The sequence below is a fragment of the Microtus pennsylvanicus genome, chromosome 8 (assembly GCF_037038515.1).
Source record: "Microtus pennsylvanicus isolate mMicPen1 chromosome 8, mMicPen1.hap1, whole genome shotgun sequence".
Taxonomy (NCBI): Eukaryota; Metazoa; Chordata; class Mammalia; order Rodentia; family Cricetidae; genus Microtus; species Microtus pennsylvanicus.
Window position 1 is genome coordinate 48,716,736 of NC_134586.1, and position 20,563 is coordinate 48,737,298.

At 45.1% G+C, this 20,563-nt stretch overlaps 1 protein-coding gene across 7 annotated transcripts in view; it reads right to left on the reverse strand.

Annotated features, from left to right (window-relative positions):
• The window catches only part of Mitf (melanocyte inducing transcription factor), a 224,953-nt gene extending 216,237 nt beyond the window's left edge, over positions 1 to 8,716 (reverse strand). For 6 of the 7 annotated variants that reach the window (XM_075983366.1, XM_075983364.1, XM_075983370.1 and 3 more), the window contains exon 1: positions 8,478 to 8,712. In XM_075983366.1, the coding sequence (XP_075839481.1) occupies positions 8,478 to 8,581 (104 nt within the window). In that variant the 5' untranslated portion in view covers positions 8,582 to 8,712. Of the gene's footprint in view, positions 1 to 8,477 lie in introns of all 7 variants that reach the window. The other variant, XM_075983365.1, reaches the window with a different exon arrangement.
• Between the last annotated feature and the right edge of the window lie 11,847 nt (positions 8,717 to 20,563).

The window sequence follows — 20,563 nt, forward strand, 5'->3', positions numbered from 1 at the left end:
AGGGCTCTCAAGTTCAGAGAGGCTGGGTAACTTGTTTAAAGTCACAGAGCTAGTGAGTAGTAGCACCAAGGTGTGTACCTTTATGTCAGACATTCTTCATTTTGTCAGGTCTTACTTCAGAAGCTCTTATTTCCCCATGCCCTCCCTGGCCTGCCGACCTCAGACAGCCGGCTTCTTTTTCAGTCACACTCCACCGCAGTGACCACAAATCACCTGGCTCGTTTCTTTGGTTCAGTATTAACTCAGAAGTCCCTACCTCCAAGATGGAAGTGTATAAGTGCTAGAAAAGAAAAGAAAAGAAAAGAAAAGAAAAAAACCCTCAGGCTATCTAATTTATATTTCATTCTCTGCAGCCAGCAAGAGCCAGACACCATAGAAATGCTTAATACATAACTGTTGTAAACAGGGAAAGACATGGGGGTGGGGTAAGAAGAACAACAAATACATGCAGGTCCTTCTGACCGAGAGACTGAGGGAGGCAGGGATGGGGAGCCATGACAGGGCCCTCATGAAGTTGAGGTATAACATGCAGCCCTATGATTCTTTTTTTTTAACCAGTTACCCTTATTCCCCTCCCCCAGGGCTCTGCTGTTCAGTCCAGCCTGCCTCAGTTTCCAGCTGGGGTAGAAAACCACCGGTAAGGTCACATCTCTTATGCCTTGTGTGCCTGGACCATAGCACCCAGCTCTTGAGAAGAACTGGGAAGTGATGGTGAAGGACAAGAGTCTAATTGCAAAAATTTCAAGACAAGGGTCTCATGTGACCACCTCAAAGGGTCACCCCTTTATCCTCCACAACATGCTTGACCCAACACAAGAGGAAACAACAGCACAAAGCGACAAAGAAGCCATATTTAAGAAGCAACCTAGAGAACTGGATTTACCAATCAGAAGCCAGAGTAGGCCTTGGGAAATGCTGGTGCCAGAAACAGGGAGGGGGATTTCCAGTGAAGAGCCCAGCCCTCCGGGAGAGAGAGGTGCAGACTTTGTGTTTTGGTATAGTTTTGGTATAACTTTGTCCCTCCAGACACAGTATTTAGACACAGAAAACCCTCTAGATGAACTGTAAAGTCATCGTGCTAATACCGAAAGCTTGGGATGACCACAGTTACTGTCTCCGACCTGCCTTCTTGATTTGTTTCCTCCAAACAACCCACACTTGGAGAGTGCTTACACATATTTTTATGATTTACTTTGATTGGACAAACCTAACAGTACAGCACATTTTATACTTGCTACTCACACAAGCACACACACAAAAACAAACCGAACTCTTTCTTGCTGTCCTTGACAGATGACCAAAAGAAGAATAGTAACCCAGGATATTTTTTTCCCTGTTATTTATCCTAATACTGCCAGTTCTGAAACAAAGCAGTTGGAGGGAGAAATTTAGTAATTTTGATTTGTCCCGAGATACATTTTTCTACACTGAGGTCCTATTCCTGACAGCAAGCACATGTGACCTGTTCTAAAAAAAGGGTATTTTCCACTTCTTGCACAACTGGAGCAGATCTAAACATCAGCTTGTGCAAACTGCACTGCAGAACTCAAAGGGAATCAAACATACGCACACTTAAAGAAACTATAAATAGCGGCACTCGGGAAGAGGAAATCTCCAATAACAGACAAAGCCAACACTTAGAATCCCACTTTAATCAAGTGTTCCACCTAATCATATCGCAAAGCTCATCTGCATAATGGGGACGGAACATCTGCCAGGTTGAGACACCTCAGTCTTGTCTAGTTTGCTCCTGAGCCTGGAAGAGCTGACTTGTTAAGAGGAGACAAGTGCAATTCTACCAGAAAAAAAAAAAAAGATCTACTATCAATTACCAAAGGTCTATGCTAAGCTTATAGTCATCTTTTTGCCTCTATTTTAAAACTCATACCAATCTCAAGAATATAAACTCTATTGGTTCCATCTTAAAGGTAGATTGAGATTCCATGACATCAGGCATCTTGAAGCCAGAGGCACTGGGTAAGTGACCAAGACATGGTCACAACATAGTGTGGCTCCCTAAGCCTTCCAGCTGTGTCCAGCGTCTGCTAGCTTTGAGGAGCAAGCCCTCCAGGCCACCTCCTGCCTTCACAACTGTTTGAATATCACTTCACTTTGAAGGTCAAATTCAAATTCCCTCATTCACTCACAGAACCACTGCCCGACACCATGCCCATTCTGGTTCCTTTAATAAATGAACGCCCACTGCTGATGCCCACAGCAGGCCACACTCTGACTTGTATGGTCACTGAGTGGACAAGTTCTCTGCCCCTCGCCCTACTGGGACTTTGGGTTGCAGCTTTGCATTCTGCATGATCACGCACATTGCCTTGTGCAGGGCAGTGCACACTAGCTGACAAGAGCCTGGTGTCCAACTGGATCACCTGGGTTTAAATCTGGGCCCTAACTAGTACTTGGTATGCCTCAGTTTCCCCCTGAAAACTAAAAATACTGATGCCCAAGGCTTAGGTGAGAATTAGTTATTCTGTTCGAAAGAGCGCCCGGAATACAGTCAGAACTAGAGAGTTTTAACATCATAATTAGTACCACCTTTGTTCCTAGTGCCTGCTTGGGCTTTGCAAAGATGAAATATATCTTTTCTTTTTGGTTTTTGAGCCTTAGCCTTCAACAGCTGAGTCATCTCATAAGCCTGAGATTAAGTATAGCCTGCTCATGTAAAAACACTCCGAACAGGGACCGGCACCTACTAAACACCTGTTAGCCAATTAATTTTGGTGTACTCAGACTTAAAAATGCATGCTGATTATAAATTTGTGTGTGTGTGTGCCGATGCCACATTTGCCAGTGTTTAACCCGCAGAAATAAACCATTATCAGATGGCTCAAAGATATAAAATGCAAAAATACATTGCTGAACACTTGTTAGAGGGAAAGTAAAAACGAATTTGCAAGATTGAGGAAGTTTTGTTACATAACAAGACTTGCCTTAGAGAAGTGAGCCACAGTGTACTAAACACAAACACATTCCAGAATGTCGGAGCTCACGAAGAAAAAGGAAAACAAGAGCCACATGTACTCGCGTTTGCTGAGCGATGGCTGTGTGCCAGCACCATCCCCAAAGTCAGTATCACTGTTCATTTTCTTAGTCTCTGGGAAGAAGCCCCTGGTTAGCGACCACCAGGCCTGCCCAGGATCACCCCGCTAGTTAGGGACGATACAATGACAGAGTGAAGCTTCCAGGCTTTAAGCCAATGCAGATCTGACAGGTCAGAAAAATTAAAAATTAAAAAAAAAATAAAGAAAATGTCCAAAGACCAACAAACCAGCAGTGCAGCAGGTTGGGGGAGGAGAGAAGGAAAAAGAGGGAGGGAGGGGGAGAGATTGAGATTGACTTGAGAGTTTTGTTTTGCCACACATGGATTATTATTTCCTAAGATAAAAGGGCATTTTTTTAGCATGAAAACTGAAGGGGAAGCCTCAGGAAAAGCCCGTGGGCTTGTGACGTGTGGGAACAGATCAGCCTATGTTTTTCGTCTCACCACACGCATGCAAACTCCGCACGCCTCTCTCTGAATCTGCACTTGGCACCACTGCAGCCCACCTTGCCATGATTAACTTAGCACTAGCTTACATTGCCATTTCTAATCTGCAGGAAATTTAATACTGTCTGAAGCAGTACTAAAATTTGTAGGAGGAAACGGGGGCCAAATGAAGCCAGTTCCTAGGTCTGCTCAGGAAAAGAGCATCAGCAACTACAAAGGTGTAGGCTTCTCCAGAGTAAACCCATCGGAAGGCCACGGGCCACGCCACTGGGTTCTGCAATTCAGATCAAAAGACCTTCCGGGCTTTGCCCACTTGTACCCAGGTGCTCAAGGACATTTCCCTGGTGTGACTTGCCAGTGAACAAATCTGGATCCACTGTGATTGTTTCTTCTGTGACCCATCGCAGAGAAGTCATTCTCAGGAAGACACCATGCATCCCGAGAACTTTTGCTCCTACTGCATCTCTTCCTATGGCACTTCACCAGTCAGTGAGACCAAGACGGGGTTCAGCAACATTTGGTGATGGAGGAAGGTCATTGGTTAAATAAAAAGAAACTGCTTGGCTCTCATTGGTTAGGAGATAGGTGGGAGGAGTAAACAGAACAAAACGCTGGGAGGAAGAGGAAGTGAGGTCAGACTCGACAGCTCTCCTCTCCGGAGCAGACGCCTCAGAGAGACGCCATGCTCCCCGCTCCAGGGAAGATGCATGCTATGAAGCTCTGACCCAGGATGGACTTAGGCTAGAATCTTCCCGGTAAGACCGGTGCTATACAGATGATAAGAAATGGGCTAGTCCAGGTGCGAGAGTTAGCCTAGAAGCGACTAGGTAGAAATGAGCCAAGCAGTGTTTAAATGAATACAGTTTGTGTGTTGTTATTTCGGGGCAAAAGCTAGCCAAGCAGGCGGCTGGGGTGTTGGGGACGCAGCCCTGCGGCTCCGATTACTACAATTTGGAATATATGAATATCTGGGCTGAGCCCCAGTGAAGAATATGGAACTTCATCCTTGAAGAAGGACTTCTGGGAATGTATTTGTAAAAGAATAGTGAATACAAAAATGAAGGTTAAACACGATACCTTTGTGGCACACATGTCCAAATACATACTACCAGACATTAATCTGCACATCCGACAGCCCTGTACAGTAAAGAAGCATCTATCTCGAAACATCAAGAGCTCTGAGGTTGAGTGACTGTTCTCGGTTCTGGAGACTCCAGAGTAAAGAAACCATGGAGAGAAAACCTTCACATCATGGAGCCCTGAGGTCTGATATATACATATACATACACACACATACACATACACATTTACATATGTGTGTTATGTGTGTATCTATATATCTATATGAGATTATATATATGTATATATCTCCAACATAACGTATTGTCGAATTGGATTGTAAATTATAAGACTATGAAGGAGACACAGCTGGAAAAGGAAGCCTGAGAGTTGGGGGGGGGGGATAATTATGAACAAGGCGGCCACAGGAGGTCACACAATCCATAAGATGAGAATCAGGGGAACGTGAGAATGACACTGGGAGGAAAGTTAGGAGTTGGTGGGGTAGAGTGTACTGTGTCTGTCTGGACAAAGGATACTCCAAGCAGAGGCCAGTGCAACGTACAAAGATCCAGAGGTAGAAGAGCCTGGGCTCTTCCTGGAATGATAAGTGTCAAGACGTAAAGTCAGAGCTGGTCAGCAGCTTGACTATGTGGGCTGCTTTGTGCCATGGGAAGGAATGAGGAGAAATAAGAGCCACGGAAGGCTTTGACTAGAGAGACCAGCATGATCCAGCTTGAGTTTTAGCACAGGGCCCAGGTGGTCCATTGCTGGGGAAGCTGTCCTGGGTACCGCAGAGAGGCGACCTCATCCCTGGAATCCACCTGCTGAGGATTAATCACAGCTCTCCTCCACAGTGACAACCAAGGGTCTCCACAAGGAAGCAGATTTGACCTCCGACTGAAAATCATGTGGGTATTTTTTATATATGTGCATACGTATATGTGTATACATGTTCACATGTATGTGCACTGTGTACAGGGGTGTGCGTCTATGTGTATGTACATACATGTAAAGACGAGAGGTCAACTCCAGGTGCCCTCCTCAGTCACTCTTCACCTTGGTTTCTGAGACAATCTCTCACTTTTATCAGTTCAGACAGACTGGCTTGCCAGCAGGCTCATCTCCACCTCCCTAGCGCTGGGATTACAACTGCCAGTCACCACCACTGGCGTCTTCATGTGGGTACCTGGAATAAAACTCAGGTCCTCATGTTTGTGTGGCAAGCACTTTACTGACTGAACCATGGTCTCAGTCCTAATAAATACAAAAATCAGTTTAACAAGAATATTGTGGCTGCTAAATTAAAAACCTAAAAGTGGCCAAGGCTGAGAAAGTTAAGAGATTGCTGCAATAACCCAGGCAAAGACTGACACTGTCTTGATCAAAGACACAGCAGAGAAAAAGAAAAGAAACAAGTGAGTTTGGAAACAAAGCTAGATCATTGGGTCTCAATTTTCCTACTGTTTAAGCCCTTTAACACAGTTCATCATGTCATAGTGACCCCAACCATAAAATTAACCTCATGGCTACTTCATAACTGTAATTTTGCTATTGTTATGAATCATAATATAATTATCTGAGATGAAGGATGTCTGATTTGCATCCCCCGTGAAAGTGTAGAGACCCACAGGTTGAGAAGCACTGATCTAAACAATACAGTGGATAAATGGCCTTGTGACAAGAGTCCGCCACTTTCCTTACAACTTTTTCCCAGACAGGACTTAAAGGGTGCCTCAGTAAAGAGCATCAATTAAACACAAAGAGAAGACCCTGAACCACATGAAGCCCACTTAAAGTCACACAACATATGTAAATGACAGTATCATCAGGACAACTGTCAAAAACAGTATAAGGAGATGTCACCTACTCCAGATACTTACTCACTGATTTTATTTAACTGGTTTATTTCAAAGAGCATGTGTCTCCTCCATCCTACCGCGCACCTGCTTCTAGCACCAAGGTGTGAAGGTGTTTATGCCCACACACCCACATTTTCCTCCCCCATGCTAGCTAGCGACAGAGGACATGTGCTCCTGCACGCCATTCTTGCTGACTGTGACAAAGAACAGAACCAGATTCTTCCACGTAAGTGTCAGGGCCCTCATTGGTCTTCTCCAGAGCATACTTCCCCACTCCCTCAAACTCACTAAATGTATCAACCACCATCGAAACATTCTCCACAGTCCAGTTAATTCATTTCTTTCAGGAACATGCGCGCGCGCACACACACACACACACACACACACACACACACACAGTCCCTCATTCCAGCTATGTAAGCATTTGCTTATAGAAGCAAAAGCAGGGACGGCCCAGTAAAACACTGGTCCCTTCAGCCACATGCAGATAAAGCCCTAATGAGCATAACCAACAATACCCCTTACACAGCATCACTCAGAGCACCCAATACACTCAATCTATGTTCACATACAAAATAGCCATTATGAAAAGAAGCCACCAGTGAAAGCACAAGTTTACACATCTCAATGCCTAACACATTTCCTTCCACTCTGCCACAAGCATGTGCAAAGAGCCTGCTTTTTGCAAGGGCAGCCAGGGACATCTGCTCTTCTCAGAGTTTGTTCTCCTCACTGGATTCAAGGTCCAGCCCCAGCCCCAGAGGAAAGTAACCTGGCTCCTTTTTCCAGTAGAGTTAAGACTCAGCCTCCTTCTCTCCAAAAACAAGGATCCTTCCACCCATGACTTCTACCTCCCTGGCCCTTCATTCCCCTAAAAGCGATGCCCTCTGCCCCTCTGCCCCTCTGCCAGGGGCACCTCACTCATCTAGGCCCTAGTGACAGTTGAGGGACAAGGTGATGAAGCTTCCAGTCTCACCCTCACCTCATCTCACTATGGAAAGAGGTGGAAGTAAGGCCTTTCTTTGGCTAGCAAGGATTCCAGCGACCATCCCCCTCTCTGTAAACATTGCAAAGAAGAAGTGCTTCAGACCCAGAGTGACCAAGGAGGGTGAAATGGGAAGATAACCGATTCTGTGATGCAAAGGATAAGGGTGCTGCAGATGTACAGAGTTGGGAGGAACCAGAGGGCATCTTCACTCCAGTCCCGAAGTTTTTGAAGTGCCTGGAGAATTAAACGTGTGTAGCAGGGAAAAGATCATTCCCAACTACCACAGGTCTCTGAACTAGCTTATCTATCTATTTATCTATCTTTCTCCCTTCCTCCCTCCCTCCCTCCCTCCCTTCCTTCTTCCCTTCCTCCCTTCCTCCCTTTCTCCCTTCCTTTTTTTTTTTTTTTTTTTTTTTTTACATTTGCTAGAAACTCTATTCCTGAGAACTTGCCCAGCTGGGGAGACACGCCCACTCGCTGCCACCACCCCCTCAGGGGACTCAGGTGCTCCCGGGTGGCAGGTGGGAGAAAAAGCCCCAGTGGACTTCAGCTTAATCTCGGGGCCACCTGGAGCAGTCTCTCCCAGAGAGTCTGAACTACCAGGAGACTCCCCAGGCCAGTTTATTGCTTCCCTGGAGCATCGGATCTCCACCACCCCAAGCTCTCCCTCTCCGAGCCCTCAGCCTCCTAGAATCTTCAGAAAAACTCCTCAGCCCGGTACCACCAGATCACGGTCCCCGTCCGGTGCTCCTCTTACACCACCGGGTACCGCCCCAGCCCCCATTCAACTCAGCATCTGGCTTGTGCAGCCGAGGGTCCCCGCGCCTGGATGAGCCATCCCAAGAGACCCGTGGTACCCGAAGTGTCTCTGTCAGACACCCTAGAGGATGCAAGCAAGTCATCTGAGAGCAGAACCCCAGATGCCAGGGGCCAGTTCGCCCTGTACCCCAAGGCAAGGGCACGGGGTCCTTGTCCCACAGCTAGTCAGACGGGCTGTTCTCGCCCCCGGGTAGCAAGTGCGGGGCCCCTGGGCCTCCCGCCGCGCTGCCCTCCAGCTGTCACCACTCACCTGCTCTTCAGAGGTTGACTTTTGAGTTCGTAATAGGTTTTGGGTTCTTCGTGAAACTCCTCCCCGACTTCGAAATCCGCCACGATCCCAGATTCTGACTGCATGGCTCTCGCTTGCCCGCCTTCCACTGCTTGGAAGCACCTGCCGAAGATGGGGGGACTTGGGTCCCCCAGCCACTCGCCCCGCGCAGAGCCGCTAAGCCCGCTAGCCGGCCGCCCGCCCCGGCGCGGTGAGTTTACACTCACACGAGGGCGGGAGGGGCCGATCCCGATGCGTCCTGGGATTTGTAGTACCTCTGGGGCAGAGCATATAAGATCTCTAGGAAAGCAGCGTCTGCAAAGACTACAATTCCCAGAAAGCCAATTCGGGGAGCGGCAACGTGGTAGATACCGATAGTGCAAGTCCTGTTTGGATTCCTTGTCAATGTCAGCAGCTCCTCTCCGTCTCTCCCGTTAGCCCCAAGGGTACAGACCTGGCTGTTTAATTTTAATAAGAACGTAAGAATGGACTCAGCCTGGTCTCCTACTGTCCCCCCCAGTTCAGACTTCTATGAGAGCATCCCGAGTGTCCATTTAAAAAATAAAGCACTAAAGGGTTTGGCACTAGAAAGTTTCAGAGTTAAAGCCCATTTTAAAATCAAAGGACTTTCTATTCTCTCCCAAGCTTCTCCGGGCTGCAGCGACGTATCATCTCGTCCTCAATTGGAACGGAGTGTTGGACGCTTACTTCACTTTTGTAATGAAAACATTATTGGAGAAGTTGTTCTTGTGTGTTCCTTTTCTGGAACTAACAGTCTGGGCTCTTAAAATACTCTTCATCCGCTGAAAGACTCCTTCCCTTTTATCCAATTAGTCACCTCCAATCTAAAGCAGCACTTGGAGGACTCGGTTAATTTTAAAAGGCGCCAAGTTACCAAACAGCTTCCCCAACCGTCTGCTTTCAATTTCTCAACTGGCTGGGAGTTCAAAAGAGATCGTCCTAACATTGCAAAGTCGGTGCAGCTCCAAGGCACTGAGCTAGGTGACGTATTAAATGACAGCACTTAAACTTATTTGTACTTCCAGACTTGTCTCCTGATTAGTTCCAGCAGGACTCTTCCTTTCCTGTACAACAAGTGCTTTGAGATATCGGTGTTAAGAATGGCTTTTAAGATTGTAGACATTCCTATTTTTTTTCTAAGAAATCCTGTGCAATCTTAGACGTGTCAGTTTGATTCCTAGAAGCCTCAATTTCCTCATCTATAGAAGAAGAGATTAGGAAACCTGTTGGAGATGGTGTTGCAAGGTCAAAAGTAAGAAAAAAATGACTGGCAATCTACAGCCGGGCAGGCAGGATGGCTCAGTTAGAAAATGTGACTGCCCATGAGCGTGACAACCTGAGACTAGTCCCCAGGACCCACGTTGGAAGCAGGTAGCTATTAACTGCTGAAAGCCCACATGCAGGCGCCTCCACCCATGCCCGCATGAAAGCATACACAATTAATAGATTAATTAATTAATTAAAATGCTACTCAAGAATCATTAATTTTGGCTGTTTCTTTTGACCATCTTCAGACATTCTTTTCAAACTAGCATCTCTTTGTGTGTTTTCACTTCGAGAGGAATAAATTAAATGGTTGTCTGTTCTGATGGCTGGGCACAACCCAGGGGTTACCCATTCTCATCTCTTCCCCCAGCGAAGCGTTTTTTTTTAATTTTGTATCAGTAAAATCACCAATAGGAGTGGGTTATTGATAACCAAGGATCTGGGGAAAGTGCACACTGCACTGAGGTAGTAATTCTCAAAATTTTGTAGCTAAAGATAGTTTCCGAAATGCTTCTTTTGGTCCTTCACAATAACAGTAACATGACGGTATATCAGGAATCACCCCAACCGCTTCAAGGTGTTCTTTGATATGTGAACTACTAGAAACTAGATTTCAGCAGTGAGGTAATGGGAAAAGTACAGCAACAAGGGAGCACTTGTTTCGATTCCTTAGTCTCATCCAGGTCCTCCATTATCAGTGGCAGAACTGGAAAGAAGGAACTGATGGGCTTGGAGCAATTCCAGGAATTTGGAGGGGTGTGAACTGTAAATGCTAAACAGTGTGCAGGACTGCAAGCTTTCTAGCCCAATGTCATTGGTGCCCACATTGAGAGACTTCGGGCCTCTTTGTTGTCTGAATCTCTTGGCCCACCAGGAATTTTTTAAGCTGAAGAAAGCTATACACCTCCTTTTTACGATACATAAATAGAAGCAAATTGTGGTCTGTTGACCCTTGGAAGGCTGTCACAGACTTGCGTCAGAATTGAAGTTTAGAGCTATAATGAGACCTGGGACATAGTGTAGTTAAGTAGAGTCTTTGCCTATCATGAATGAGGTCTTGGGTTCAGTTTTCGACAATGCATCCAACAGTGAGGTGGCACACACACACCTACAATCACAGCTGTTGGAAGGGGTGGATTCAAGAAGTTCAAGGTTGTCCTTGGCTACCTTGGGAGTCTAAAAACTGTAATGAAACAGTTTATTATGTCAGTCATTACGTAGGCCAGTGAGTGATACTCCAGAACTAAAAGGTTATCCTTAAAGTGAAAGAAAAAAAATGAGAAAATTCAAGATTTCTGGGGATTTTTTTCCATTGAAGTACAGTTTCCAGAGAGATCTCTAGGGTGTGGCCTGAGTTAGAGCTGTCTTAAGACTACACACGAAGCTGCTGTTTCCCCCTCCTCCATCTTTTCGTTGGACTCATTCTGCTTTCTGTTCATAAAACCTTCACAGGGTTACCTGTTACACTGCCACCTCCCACCCTGTGGGAGTGGGTATGTGACTTTGTCCTCACCATTATAGAATCCCATCTTTTCAAATAATTTTTGATTTACTATTTGACAATTTTATACCGATATATAATGTATTTTGATGAGGATCAACCCTGATTTCCCTCTCTGATTTCCTCCCACTCCCCCAGAAACCCTCTTCTTCCCAACACAGCTCCTTGCTACTTCCACATCTGTTTTTTTTAAATATCTCATAGCGTTTAATTGGGATTGTTTGCATGTGGCTGGACGTGAGGTGATTTTCTGAATCTTTAGCAGTTTACCAGTGGCTCTGCCCCTTACGATATTATGTTTTAGCCATAGTGATTCCTTTAGGAATTGACGAGGGACCCTAACATCGCTGTTAAGTCCTCCTTGAAAATCTTCTGCTAAGGTAATTCTGGTGCTCTTAACCACTGAGGCATCCCTCCGGACCCAATATTTACACAGTCTTATATATTGAACAAATACCATGAAACAAAGGGGAAAAAATATCTGTCATCAGTTGTTGGAGATATAATAAACATGTGACTCACACTTCAGTTTTTAAAAACAGAGAAAAAGAAGTATATCCCTGAAACATACTGTGTGGAATGCATTTGGACTTTCCCTAAAACAAACTCAAAACTCATGGACCCAAACTGAATCATGCTATTAGATCTGATAGTGCTAACATGCTTTTGTTGTTGATATGTTTGGCTTTTGTTGGGGATGGAACCCAGGGCCTCCCTCATCAGAGGTATGCTTTCTACCAGTGAATCATGCTCCCACCACCTCTGTATGTTTTTAAACTTATCTCAGAGACACACGCGAATAGTCTTAAGTGAGATATCTTAATCAGTTTCCTCGCTTTCTAATCACCAAACGCCTGGGGAAAGGGACAATGAGAAATTAATGGTGATGTGTTGAAGTTAGTGATGGGAAACAAGAATTTATCACACACATGCACTCACATACAAACACACATTCTGTTTATGCTCACATGTGTACGGGTGAATATGTGTGTCGAGGGTCAGAATCAAGCTTGGACATCATCCCTCAGGTGATTCCACATTGTTTATGAGATGTCTTATTATCCTGGAGTTCACCATTTCGGCTAGAGTTCTTGGCCCATGAACCCCAGGGATTTACCTGCCTTGCCAGCACTGGAGTGATGAGCACATCCCATCTAGCCCAGTTCTTTTTTGGTTGTGGGGATTGAACTCGGGACCTTTTGCTTGCGTGGCAAGCATTTTACCAAGTGAGCTTTCTCCTGAGTCACCATGACCAAATATTTCTAAATAAGAAAGAAGACTCAGAGAGAGGGGGAGAGGAGTGGGGGGAAGGGGAGAGGGGTGGGAGGAGGGGGAGAAGAGTGGGAGGAGAGGGAGAAGAGTGGGAGGAGGGGGAGGGAAAGGGGAGGCTGGGAGGAGGTGGAAATTTGTTTTTTTTTTCTTTATTCTTCTTTTATCAATAAAAAAATGTTAAAAAAAAAAAAAGAAAGAAGACTCCGTCACAGTGACTTTTTAACTGCTTCCACTTTGTTACTACTGGGGGAAGTACACCGCACAAGGTGCGTATGTAGAGGTCAGAGGACAATTCCCTGGTCACTTGTATTTCCACTCTCAGGCAAGTGCTGCGGATCAAACTCAGCCCATCAAAGCTTTTGTGACAAGCACTTTTTATGAGCTAAAGCATCTCTATAGCCACTCATAATAATGTTTAAATGAATTACAGTCTGATAAAACAATTGAAAGTATATCAATCCAAGGTAAAATAAAAGGGGACACAAGGAAGGGGTGGAAACAGATTTGTACATGGTGTGTTTGAAGAAAAGAGTCGGTGGAAACTTACTAACTTACTAAGGTTGGTTCAGCAGAAGTGCAGAGGCTCTCTGGACCTTCAAGGAATGCAGCAGAGCCCAGCATGGAAGTCTGCCTGTAAGAGCAGCTGGGTACTTACTTATGCCTTGATAGAATTGGGTTACGGAGCCACCATGCAGGCCACCATGGGACAGTAAACATCATTTTGTACCCCAAACACTAGACACTGTCACTATCACATTGGAGACAGAAAATGGCCACAACCACCACCACCATTTCAGTACAGTCCCTGCTACTTCCCCCCTCTACTGTTGACTCCAAGGTCAATGCTAGATTTCATTGGTAGATCTAGGTTTTGTGTCCAAGTTCAAATTTGAAAGGAAGCTCACTATCTCAAGTTTCCGGTACCTGCTTTCTTTCACAGCTTCAGAGAATATAAGATATTTTAATTATTTTGCAGCCTCTCTGATAGCAATAAACTCAATACACTAAACCCCACAAATCTGCCCAAACTCCACTCCTTTTTAACCAGAATTTAATCTTTTGTTGTTTTGGTTTGGTTTGTTTTGTTTTGTTTTGGTTTGGTTTTGGTTTTCAACACAGGATTTCTCTGTGTGGCTCTGGCTGTCCTGAAACTTGCTCTGTAGACCAGGCTGGCCTTGAACTCATGGAGATCTGCCTGCCTCAGCCTCCCAAGTGCTAGGATTAAAGGCGTGCGACACCACTGCACACCCAGAATTTAATCTTATTCTGCCTTTGAAAAACTTACGTTCCTGGACACAGGAGTGAGCAGGAGGGTGTCCAGTTGCCCAAGCAGAGTCCCACATAACAATGTAAAAGCCGGGCGGTGGTGGCGCACGCCTTTAATCCCAGCACTCGGGAGGCAGAGACAGGCAGATCTCTGTGAGTTCGAGACCAGCCTGGTCTACAAGAGCTAGTTCCAGGACAGGCTCCAAAGCCACAGAGAAACCCTGTCTCAAAAAACCAAAAAAAAAAAAAAAAAAAAAAAAACAATGTAAATAACAGAGCCAAGGAACATGGCTGCCAGGGATGGGGAGGGGTCAGCAGGCATGATTTCCACATTCCCAGCATATGCTATTCCTCTGTTTGCCAAGGCAGGAGAGTCTGTGCCAAGATGTGGGTCATGCCCTAGGAAAACAAGAGAAGCTGCACAATGGTTCAGAGAAAGAGCATAATAAAACATGCAGGAAAGTAAGTTCCAAAATCTAAGTTTGTCCCATGGCTTGTTAGGTCTGCTAAATAACACATCCAGTACATTACATATCTACATCATGTAGAGTTTTATCAAAGGTTTAGATCTTATTTAAAAAAAATTATCAAGTATCTACTCCAAATGTCATCTGCAAGCTCAAAGGTACTGAGGACAACCTGGTGATCGTCTATCACAAAGGAGTCTGTGAGGACCCTGCCCTCCCGGCTTCCAGAGGAGTTGTGCTGGCAGATGCAGTGTGGTAGAGTTTTCTAGATCCGCTGGAGGGGGAAATTCGAGGAACAGGGAACAAGAATTGTACTGTGCAGAGCAAAAGCAGAAAATATGACTATTTCCTCAAAGTGCTATCACGAGCAGATATCACCAGAGTTCCTGGGGCATGCCAATCAAACTGCAGATTGCAAACTGAGAGCAGGGGTGGGGACTGAGAACCCGCACCTATAGCAAGCTTCCCGACAAATTCCTTTGGTGTTTTTGTTTGGTTGTTTGTTTTTGAGATAGGCTCTCACCGTAAAACTTTGCCTGTCCTGGAATTCACTAACTAGACAAGGCTGGCATCAAACTTACAGAGCTCCGCCTGCCTCTGCCTTCTGAATGCTGGACCCAGGGGCCTACACCACCATTCCTAACTTGATTTAAAAACAAACTCAAGTCACGTGGCCAGGCTTGGCTGCAAGCACCTTAACCACTGAGTTAGCTCCCAATGAGTTTCTTTATGTGAAAACCTTAGAAGCATTTTCAACACAATGTTTTATTCCTTGAAAATTTTATACAATGTATTTTGATCTTAGTCAGACCCAATATCTCCCAAATTCCTAAATCTACTCTCACCTCCCCACCTCCTCCCAACTTCACATCCTTTTCTTCTTAAGATTACATTTTTTTTTTTTTTTTTTTTTTTTTTTTTTTTGGTTTTTCGAGACAGGGTTTCTCTGTGGTTTTGGAGCCTGTCCTGGAACTAGCTCTTGTAGACCAGGCTGGTCTCGAACTCACAGAGATCCGCCTGCCTCTGCCTCCCAAGTGCTGGGATTAAAGGCGTGCGCCACCACCGCCCGGCCTGCCAAGCCCAGTTTGTGCTGCCTGTAAACTCAAGGGTGTGAGACCACCCCCTGGGGTGTGGTTGACCTAATAGGTACCACACCCTTAAAGAAAAATTGTTCTTCCGCCCCTAGAAGCCATCTACTATCCCAAGTTTCTCAGTAAGGGGTGGGAGTGCCTGAGCCCCTCCCCTTTCCATGCTAATATGTTGAGTGACTTGATCTCAGTGTCACCATAGCGACAAGTCAGCCTGGAAGAAAATACAGTCCTAAAAAAGGCACCAGCATGAGCCTAGAAGAAAGGCTAGTGGAAGATGGTTCGAACAGAATACTGTAACATTATGTAGGCTGAGCAGGTTATATTTAAGAATATATGTGTGTGTACATATACATATGTGCATATAACAGCAATTAATGGAAAAAGGTATGAATTTGGAAAAGAGCAAGGAAGGTATATGGGGGAAGGAAAAGAGGAAATGATGTATTTACTATGCTATAAAAATAAAAGAAAAAAGAAAAAATTATACAATAACAAAAGAATACAATGTAAAATCTGAGCAACATGGGTCTGAACAAAGTTGACAGAAGGAAGTTAGGAGAGGCTTTGCAGAGATCTGGGCGAGCTTAAATGACTTCCGAATAAGAGCCTCAAGGGCCCCAGGAGTTGCTGACTCTTTGCCGCTGATCCTTTCAGAAGAACTAACTGGGCTGAGAGCTGAGCATGGAGTTAGGGGAGGATTTTTACCTTCTATAAGGCAAGTAAGAGCCTTTGATGGTTTATGAACCCAGAGGCAGGCAGGCAGGAACAGGCAGTTGCCATCCCAGGGCTCTTCAAGCAGGAGTCAGATGTGGTTACTCCAAACCCAATGCTCAACAGTCCTTAAGGTTATGGTTTTAACTCTTGTCTGAGGCCGCAGGACTTAAAGCAAGCAGGAAAACACAGAACATGTCACTGGGTAACACAGCGAAAGAAGACAAATCCCAAAGCGAGTGTTTCTGCCTTTCTGTCTTCCTTAACTACCTATCACTCTCAGGTGGGAGTTTCTGTTTGCTTGCTTGGCTTTCATTCCTTTGTGTGAGACAGGGCCTTGTATAGCCCAGGCTAGCCTCAAACTCACTACCTAGGCAAAATTGACCTTGGACTTCTGAGCTTCCAGTTTCTTTCTCCCAGTGGTGAGCTGTAACGTATATTTTTTTTTTGAGACAGGGTTTTTCTTTTTCTTTTCTTTTTTTTTTTTTTTTTTTTTTTGAGCCTGTCCTAGAACTAGCTCTTGGAGACTAGGCCGGTCTCGAACTCACAGAAATTCGCCTGCCTCTGCCTCCCAAGTGCTGGGATTAAAGGCGTGGGCCACCACCACCCGGTTTGTAACGTATTTTTTAAACATAATTTTTTTATTGATTCTTTGGAAATCTTGCATTATGCACTCTAGTCCCACTCATTTCCCAGTCCCTCCCTATCCGCCTTTCACCCTTGCAGTGGCCCCTCCCAAAAAGAAAATTAAAAAATAAAAATATTAATCAAAAAACAAAACAACACTTCACTCCTCCATCTTTCCACCTCTCCATTTTCTCCTCATTCATCTTAGTGGCACTGGGAGCTGCAGTGTGTCACACAGTCTATCCTTTTGTCCAAGCAGCTTCACTTGCAATTGTTCATTGTAATAAGCTGTCGGTCAGGTTCAAGGCCTCTAATATGCGATCAACACTGGACCTCATCAAAGCTCTCAGATACCCTGCTGCTGCTCTAAGTCATGGCGATCCTGTTGCCCTGGTTCCATAAGACCAGATCACAGATGTAGTAGATGTTAGGGTGGGCCAACTCAAAGCATTGGATGTAGGTCGGGGTGTGAGCTGTGTGCCCCTCAGAAAAGGGCAGAGCCAGATCTCCTGCACCCATGCCACCTGGGGCTCAGCATTACTGCACAGGGGGTGAAGGGTTTGGCCAGTTCTCCCAGGGCCGGGGCATGGGAGCCAGATTTTACATGTGGGGTGGGGCCATGCCAGCCTTCCCACTGCACAGCCAGCAGCCAACAGTCCTAGATTCTCCCAGGGCCAGGGAAGGGAGGGGCTGGCTCAGCACAACCCTCTGATTTCAACAGGCAAGGTTTGCATGGCCCCCCGTGGTAACATGAGCCATGGATGTCAACACAGATGGACCCCAGCTGCAGCAGGACCAGGGACCCAGACATGGCCCTTGGCAGCAGCTCAGGCCTGGATGTCACCATGGTCCTGGGCAGCAGTCCATCCGTGTGGCCTTTGATGGCCACATGGGCCCTGTACACCAACACAGATGCTGGCTGTGTAAGGACCATTGACCCAAACATGACCCAAACATGACCCAAACATGGTCCTCAGAGCAGCCCAGGCTGGATGCCACTGGATGGTACCTGATATTAACGCAGGATACGCAGAACGGCACAGCCCTGTGACAGCATGGCCACTGAGCACCAACATGGTCTTAAAGGGTACCGCAGATCCCAGGCACCCAAATAGCCCTTAGCAGTAACAGCAACCATGACTATCAACACAGACCCCAGACATGAACCTAAGCAGTAGCCCCATGGCCGCGGGTAGCGTTCCATCAGCCTCTTTCTTTCTTGCCACCGTTGCTTCTTTACTTGTGCCTCTCTCCGCAGCACATGAACCGCTCAGCTTCTCTTTCTCTCCCATTTTTCTACTATGCAGCTGCTCATTGTAATAGTTCCCAGCAGGCCTGTGGGTGTCTTTCACCTGCCCAGGCCCAGCATGGCTGGGTAGGCCTGTTGATGTAATGTAATTTTATGTATTTACTTTCTTGATGGAAAAGTAATATTGCTCATTATTTAAATTTATAAGTTGTAAGTAAATTAAAAGAAAAATATCTATAATCTCATTGTTGAGAGCTATTCATATGTAAATATATGGCATTGAGCATGTTTTTATAGATATATGTGAAGAAATATTTGAAAGGTCAAAGAATATACTGTCTTATCTCTAACATTTCCCTTTTGTGTAGTTATTATGGGTAATTTATATTGGCTACGAATTATTTTCATGTTTTAAAATATCTAATGGTCATTAATCATATAAATTTACTAAAATTCATTCTTCAAACCTCTGCCTTAATAGACCTTAGATGGCTTCTTTGGTTACAGTTAAAGAAAATCTCATGAATTCTCTACCAATAATGTAATTTCCTAGACATTAAATCACTATGTCAAAAAGCATCCATGTTTGTGAGACTTTAGTCAAAAGGATTTTTTTTCCCTAAACACTAGTATTACTTTGATATTTTGCCTGATTTCAGTTTTTTTCCAGATTCCCATTGATTATTACAGCAACAAAAGCCAAGCTCTATAACACTGACCACCCATCTCTTCCTGCCCTGCATTCCTGGCCCCTCTCACGACTGCTCATATCATTCCTGGGTTGCAATGGCTAAAAATACTTGAAGTTCTTAGACCAGTGGTTCTTGAATGACCCTTTTTACAGGGGCCTCTAAAACCATTGGGAAACACAGATACTTATGTTTGTTTTTTTTTGTTTTTTTGTTTTTCGAGACAGGGTTTCTTTGTGGTTTTGGAGTCTGTCCTGGAACTAGCTCTTGTAGACCAGGCTGGTCTCAAACTCACAGAGATCCGCCTGCCTCTGCCTCCCAAGTGCTGGGATTAAAGGCGTGCGCCACCAACGCCCGGCTGATACTTATGTTTGTAATGGTAGCAAAATTACAGCAATGAATTAGCAATAAAAATAATTGTATGGTTGTGGGGGTCACCACAACTTGAGGAACTGTATTAAAGGGTTGCATCATTAGGGAGATTGAGAACCACTGTCTTAGATAACGCCAGCCTGTCTCTGTTCTTTTCTTTTTCTGGCTCTTTTGTTCAACACCACTATTTAGATGTCAACACTCAGCTCAATCATTATAGGAAGCCTTGTCTGACCCTACCCACACTCAGTACATTCTCAGATCAGTTCAGCAACCCATTCCCAAACACAACGCAATAGACAGTGGTGTGCTGTATTCTGATTATCTGCTTAACTTTCCACGTTTCCACCACCACCACCTTTGCTCCAACTTTTGCTCAGTCTGTGGACATTCAGAGGGCTGGGACCGTGTTTGAGGCTGATTTTGAATAAATGTCTCTGTAATGCACGGATGAATTGACCATGAGTAAAAGTCAGTCAGCTTTCCACGACCATGTCAACATGTCTGAGACAGACAACTTATAAGGAAAGAAGGGGGGTTACTTTGACCTGAGATGTCAGAAGGTTCAGTCTGTGGTCACGTGACATTGTGAATCTGAGCCTGTAGAACTATAGGAGCAAGCAGCAGAGGCAGCTTCTTCATCTTATGGTGACTTCAGAGCAAGTTAAAAAAATAGGAAGAGAATGGAATCCCCCAAACCCCTTCAAGAAACACCCCAATGGTTTAAATTCCTAGGCCCCATCTGACAATAAAGGTCTCTGATATGTGGATCTTAAGGGACACTTATCCAAACCACAGCGGTTATAGTTGTTCCTTTCTGCAATGCCAACATTGAGAGTACAAACGAAAGTGTGAGTTATTTTACTAGGCGGTCTGTCATATTCATGTGCACACCAAACCAATATTGATGGAACAAAACAACTGACTTTTCCATCACCAGGACTCTCTCCCAGTCTAAATTGATTTATCAGGATAGAAATTAGCCCGTGTCCCCAGAGCACACTGCAGACGAAGAGGCTGAAACCTTTTCATTAAAACAAGAGACAGACGTGTTAGCACATGCTACTGGGTGATTTGAAGAAAGGCACTGGAAAATAACTGGACGAAGCCTACTTAGCACTTATTAAAGGAACTAAAATCGGAGGCAGAAATAAACCGAGATGCCGGCCTGCTTCCTGCCGTAAAGGCCAGCAGAGGCAACCCTCAGGAGAGGTGATGTTCCCATCCACGCTCACCCAGAAAGCTGTCGGGAGGTTTCAAAAGCTATGGCTGCATTTGCTAGGTCACAGATGAAAATCTATTTATTTTTCTTTCCCCATAGAATCCAGTGTACGAATGGGTGCTCTATGTCCTGCTGCTGAATTAATCTTCGGGAATAGGATGCTAAAATAGCAGGATCCTGAGGCCAAAGGTCAAGAACATTGGAAGATAGAGTGTTTCCTGCCTAGCAATAAATGAGGAAGGAAGTTAGCCAGGGGCTTTTACTGTTAAGAGTCATAACTTGTGTACTGGTCAGGGAGTGATATACTTATCAAT